This window comes from Oryzias melastigma, linkage group LG10 (genome assembly GCF_002922805.2).
Source record: "Oryzias melastigma strain HK-1 linkage group LG10, ASM292280v2, whole genome shotgun sequence".
NCBI classification, from domain to species: Eukaryota; Metazoa; Chordata; class Actinopteri; order Beloniformes; family Adrianichthyidae; genus Oryzias; species Oryzias melastigma.
This window is the reverse complement of record NC_050521.1, coordinates 23541751-23547267: the sequence shown is the minus strand read 5'-3', so window position 1 is coordinate 23547267 and position 5517 is coordinate 23541751. Positions and strand designations below refer to the sequence as shown.

The 5517-nt window shown below is 38.0% G+C and overlaps 1 protein-coding gene across 1 annotated transcript in view; it reads left to right on the top strand.

The window, feature by feature from the left end:
- Positions 1-3376, top strand: part of LOC112153360 (mitochondrial intermediate peptidase) — a 36426-nt gene extending 33050 nt beyond the window's left edge. Inside the window, exon 19 of the mRNA XM_024283534.2 lies at positions 3148-3376. Coding sequence (XP_024139302.1) covers positions 3148-3248 — 101 coding nt within the window. The 3' untranslated portion in view covers positions 3249-3376. The remainder of the gene's footprint in view (positions 1-3147) is intronic.
- The last annotated feature ends 2141 nt before the right edge of the window (positions 3377-5517 follow it).

Sequence of the window (5517 nt, the reverse complement as noted above, 5' to 3'; positions counted from 1 at the left end):
AGTTTGGAGGAGGAAAACAAAGACGTTCATGGATCTAACCGGAGCAGGGAGCTCGTGGCCCGTCCATCGGATTTTCTACATCACGAATGAGCTCTTTTTCAAGCTCTTTTCCTGAGTCACAATGATTTAAATAAAGAAATACTCAAAACAGTGATAATGAACTTAAATATCTTTATTTATGTCCTCCATCATAAAAAATGCTACAAGAACATGTTAAAAACACAATTTGCACAGTATTACATCTTTAAGTATTTCAGAGTACACTTCAGATTTCTTGGTGTAGTCCATCAGCTTGAAAAGCTTCTTTAGTTTCTCCAAAAACAAATTGTACTGAATTGGTGCAGTTATATACATATTCATTATAAATCTGAAATATAAACGCTTACCTCATGAAGGGGTTTTAAGCCTCAATCTTTCCCACAGATCATGATTTTCTGCAAATGGCTGCTCAGTGAATGAGTACAGAATGCACAAACACAGACATAAAAACCATGTGCTTTGAATTTCCTGCACATGGACGGGCCTCTCCTGAGCAACCTGCTGTGAAACCACGTGCATGCTGGTTTTGAAGGGAAAAGTGTTCAAATCTAACACGTTTAAATAAAAGGTTTGATGCTGGTTGGTTGTAAAAGCTTTTATTTAGACCAGAAATCGCTTTGCGTTCATCTCAGCTGAGCTGCTTTCTTGTTAGAAATGGTTTAAAATTATGTTTTGAAGCAAAGTTGATGTCCTTTTGTTGCTTAAAAGGAGTGGTTATCAGACGGAAGGGCTTTCAGGATGTCAGAATCCACACTGGGCTCCAGGGAAAGGTTAATGTGCTAAAATTAGGAAATAACTACATTTTATGGATATTTTTTTTTTTTTGCCATTTTTTATCCAAAGCGTTGGTCTTTTATCCTCCACATGTATTAGTGCAAAGGTCAAAGTCAAGGCCCGGGGGCCGGATCTGGCCCTCTGGGTTATTCTATCCGGCCCTCCAAATAATTTTATTTTATTGTTATTAATATTATTATTGTTGTCAATTTTATTTATTAATGGCTCAATGTTATCTTTCGCTTATTTTTAACTTATATTATTTTGACAAAATATATTTTTATGGAGCGTAAAATATTGAAAAAAGTTTTTTAAGGTTTAAGTGGATTTTTTCTAGAATAATATTCCTGCCTTTTTATTATTCTTATTTATGTTAAAAAGTTACGGTTTTAAAGTTTTCAAAATTGGCATTCTGCTAGCTTTCTGGACTATTTTGCTATTTACAAATATGTTTTTAGGCTATTTTGGAGTTTAGCTAATATTTCATGTATATGCTAGCTGTTTTAGCTAATTTAGGCTTTTTTTTTTTTAGTTTTTTGGGCTGTTTTGGAGTATAGTTAACATGTACAGGCTGGCCGTTTTTGGCGAAATTAAGCTTTTTTTTTTGATATTTTGAAGCTGAGCTATTAATTTTAGCTACATGCTAGCAGTTTCGGTTAACTTAGGTTTTTTTTTTTTAGTTTTTTTTTTTTTTTTTAGTTTTTAATGCTAATTTGGCATTTAGCTAATATTTCAGCTCAATTTCAGCTTCAGCATTTTCAGCTATTTGCTTCAGTGATTTCAGCTATCAGCACAGGTTATATTATATATCTAGTTCATGATTAAGTTACAGTTTTAACAATTTAGTTTCAGAGTGTTCAATAAATGTTTCTCCTGTTCAACCTGAGGTGTGTTTTGGATTTTGGCCCCTTGTGCGATTGAGTTTGACACGTCTGCATTAGAGTTTCTGCAGATGAAGGATGTTTAAGTCGTGAAATCTCTTGGTCTGTGTATTGAGACTGAAAGCTGCAGTCATGTGACCTTGCAGGGGTGGTCTGCGATGTCATGAATGAACAGGAGAACATCAGGACTTTCCCTTTTCTTCTCCCGTATCTCTAGACTGAGACTGGATCTCAGGTGTTTGTTATCTGGTGCGATCACAGCAGGAACGTCTCTGTAATTAAAGACCCTCATTTATCTCTGGAAGTCACAGCTTTCATGTGGCTGCCTCTCAGGGATCTTGTGGTTCCTGAGCGTTACGGACCCCTTTGGTGTCGTTTTGTAGCCGGGGGGCCGGGTGTGATAGGTGGGGTAGAGGAGATGGTAATCCCCCCTCTGTGCTGCTCGCATGCGAGGCGACACAGTGCTGCCAGTTTAGTGTGTGTGTGCACTTGGTGAAGGTGACCCATGCAAGACAGAGGGGATGGGGGGGGGGGGGTATTTACATTGGCAGCTACACAAGGGGAAATGAACTGACTTCAAAGCGGCTGTGCAGCTGAATGGTAAAGGGAGCAGGGGACTCCTCCATGCATGAGCTGGCAGGCGGGCTCTGGAAGCAGACATTCCCAGAACATTCTCTGCAGTTATCTTCACATTTCCATGGACCAAACCAATGAGGGTCTAAACTATTCGCTGTGAGGGGAAAACGTTGGAGGGCACAACATTTTAATAACATTAAATGCAAATGAACTATTTCATTCATCCACATCAAAGACAAAGAGATCTAAATATGATTTTTTAAAGTCCCCATCCGATGAAAATCACGTTTTTTGAGTTTTTAACATACAGACGTGTACAAACGTGTTGGTACCCCTCAGTTAAAGAAGGACAAACCCACAATTCTCACTGAAATCACTCAAAACTTACAAAAGTAACAATAAATAAAACACCTGTGATGTCAATTAAAGGACACACCTGAGTTAATCATGTCACTCTGGTCAAATAGTTTTCAATCTTTTATTGAGGTACCATCATTTATGTCCAGGCCTGTTTCATTAGTTTGTTTGTTAAATAATTATGTTAATCATGTTCTCTTTTTTGTGTTTGTTTTTTTTTTGTTGATTTTTGGGGAAGGTGCTTCTGAACATCATGAAATTAACATAAATGTATCAGACTGGTCTGAGTCAGACGTGGACAGACCTTTGATTGTGTTTCTTCTGTTGTTTTGTCTGGTCTAATCCAAATAAAAATATCAATTTGCACCTAAATATTTTTGCTTTGTGCATCTTATGGGAACAGAGGATTTTTTTGGAGCATGAATTTCAGCTCCAATTAAAAACAAAACGCTTGATTTAAATGAACAGAAAAAAGGATGGAATTAACTTTAGTTTTTTTGTGTATTATTTTGTGGCACAGGTATGCTGCAGAGACGACCCAGCACAGAAGACTTTGTGGAAGCTCTGGTGTCTGAACTGGACCCAAACTTTGACACCTTCATCATGGATTCTGAAAGTTAAGAGGAGCCAAGAGAGACACCGACATCTTCTCTTCGTCTGAAAATGAATCTTTAGCTGTTTTTAAATGACTCTTGAAGTCAATCATGTGATATTTGTTGATATAATTTAATATGAATAAAAGATTTGCTATAGAAACTCCTGAGGCGTTGATTTCATTCCGAAGACTCTTTTTCTCCTCATGAAAACTTCTGTTCTTTCCTCTCTTTTTCAGCTCTGAAATGTCTGCTCCCATAACAGCAGTCTTGTTTTTTCCGGCTCAGATCAGCACGAGGAACAATACTTAATCTGTTCTTCCTGTCATGTGCTCATTGTTTAGGCTTTGAATTAATACCGCTCCATCTGTTTTGTCTGTCAGGAGTTTCAGGGAGAGGGGGAGGGAATGTGTCTGTGCTGTTTCTCTACAATTTTTGTGTATGAAAAGATCGGTATATATAGAAAAATTGGTGTTCATTATTCTTGAAAACATAACTTTAATCTAAAGGACATTGAGACAAAAGCAGCAGACTGGAAGCTCGACCCGTTTGGCTCAGACTCCACAAAGCAGCTGTTTGCATCTGTTTCAGACTGCAGCTGCTCTGGAACAACGCCTCTGCCTGCATGCCTCTGAGCTCAGACTGCGACTCATGATCGACTCATAGGGCAGAGGTAGAGCGATCGACTCGTGATGGGAGGAGTGCAGGTTCAGGCCGTGTCCTTGGGCGAGACACTGAACCTCACATTGCTCCTGGTGGTAAAAGGTTGGAGTTGCAGAGTCGCCATCAGTGCATATGAATGGGTGAATGGGACTGTGAGGCTAGATAGAAGAGAACTGTACTAGTACAGTAATATAATTTACTAATACTGAAAACAGAGTATTTCTCTGAGACATGTAGGAATGCTAACTTTTCAGGCTTCGAGTGAGAACGCCGTACAGTTTGGAATTTTATAGAGTCAGAGTGAAGTGAAGTTGAATACAGTCGTGAGCGCGGAGCGCCACAAAATGCACTATAGTTGTATTTGAGTCGGTGAGTGAAAAATAATTCCTGGTTTCAGATTTCAACCTCATTAGATTTAAATCTTGTTTTAATGCCAGAAACAAATAAAGGAATGATGCTGCATGACTCAATAAAGGTTTAATAAATTATTTTTAGTTGGCATTTAGCTTAAACACTTCCAATTTAAAGCTAATGATGGTTAATATTTGTGTTTTAAATCCAGTTTATGATTAGCTGACTAACTGAAAAAATAACCAGTGATTAGTTGACTATTAAATTAATCGTTTGAGGCAGTCCTTGCACACACTGAGGGGTAAAGACGCATCCCCAGCATAACTATCATCACTCATGCCTCCAGTAGAGAATAACCCTGGAGAACCTGCAGAGTCTGATTTGTATTTACATCTTGGATTACTTCTTTATTCTTTTTGGCAAATTTGAATTGCTGTTTTTAAAAATGAACAAAAAAAAAAAACCTTGTAAAATGAACCTTAACCCTCTCGGGGCAGGGTTAGCTAAATGCTAACTACCTATGACAGCCATATGTGATCATTTTCCCCAAATGCCATTTTTTTTATGTTAGTAAAACTTAATTTTTCCCCTGAGAGAGTTAAAGGTCCAGAAAAATCTGGATCTTTGGCTCTCCAGGGTTAATATTCAGTTTCATGTTGTGTTTTACATCCAAAATTGAGTTTCTGGGTGGGCATTAAAGACCCACTCCAATGAAATTTGTTTTTTGGTGTATTCAGCAGTTCCTTAAGGCATTATTTTTTACAAAGACATTTATAAAGGAAATTAAGATTAAGAAAGCATTTCTTTGAGTATTTCTTTTTTAAATTGTTTTAAATCAGGAGCAGACGGTAAAATACCGTTTGAAAAAGGTCATATTTCTGATGCAAAAAATACTCCGACTAGATCCATGTACGTTTCCTGGTCCAAGCTGGCATCTGACACAAAACTGGACCGCTGGATGGCTCCGATATCGTTTTCTGCAGCGGTAATGTAAGGTTGAGGTTGTGAGGGGCTGTAAGCTTTTGGGAGAGCATGTAAACTGAGAGCTCTCAGCAATGATGAGGGGAAGGGGGTGGGGTTGCTTTGTCCCAACAGTCCCCCAAATTTCTAATGAACTCTTGTCTCTCTGCAGAAACTATGTCCTATGTCTCCTTAATGGAGAAAATCTGTTAAAAACATCAGCTTTGCAGATGAGAATCTTATTTACTCAAATCAAACTACAGTCAAATCCTCGCTAATTTAAAGGTAAACTCCAACATGAAGCAGAAATTTGACAAACCAGA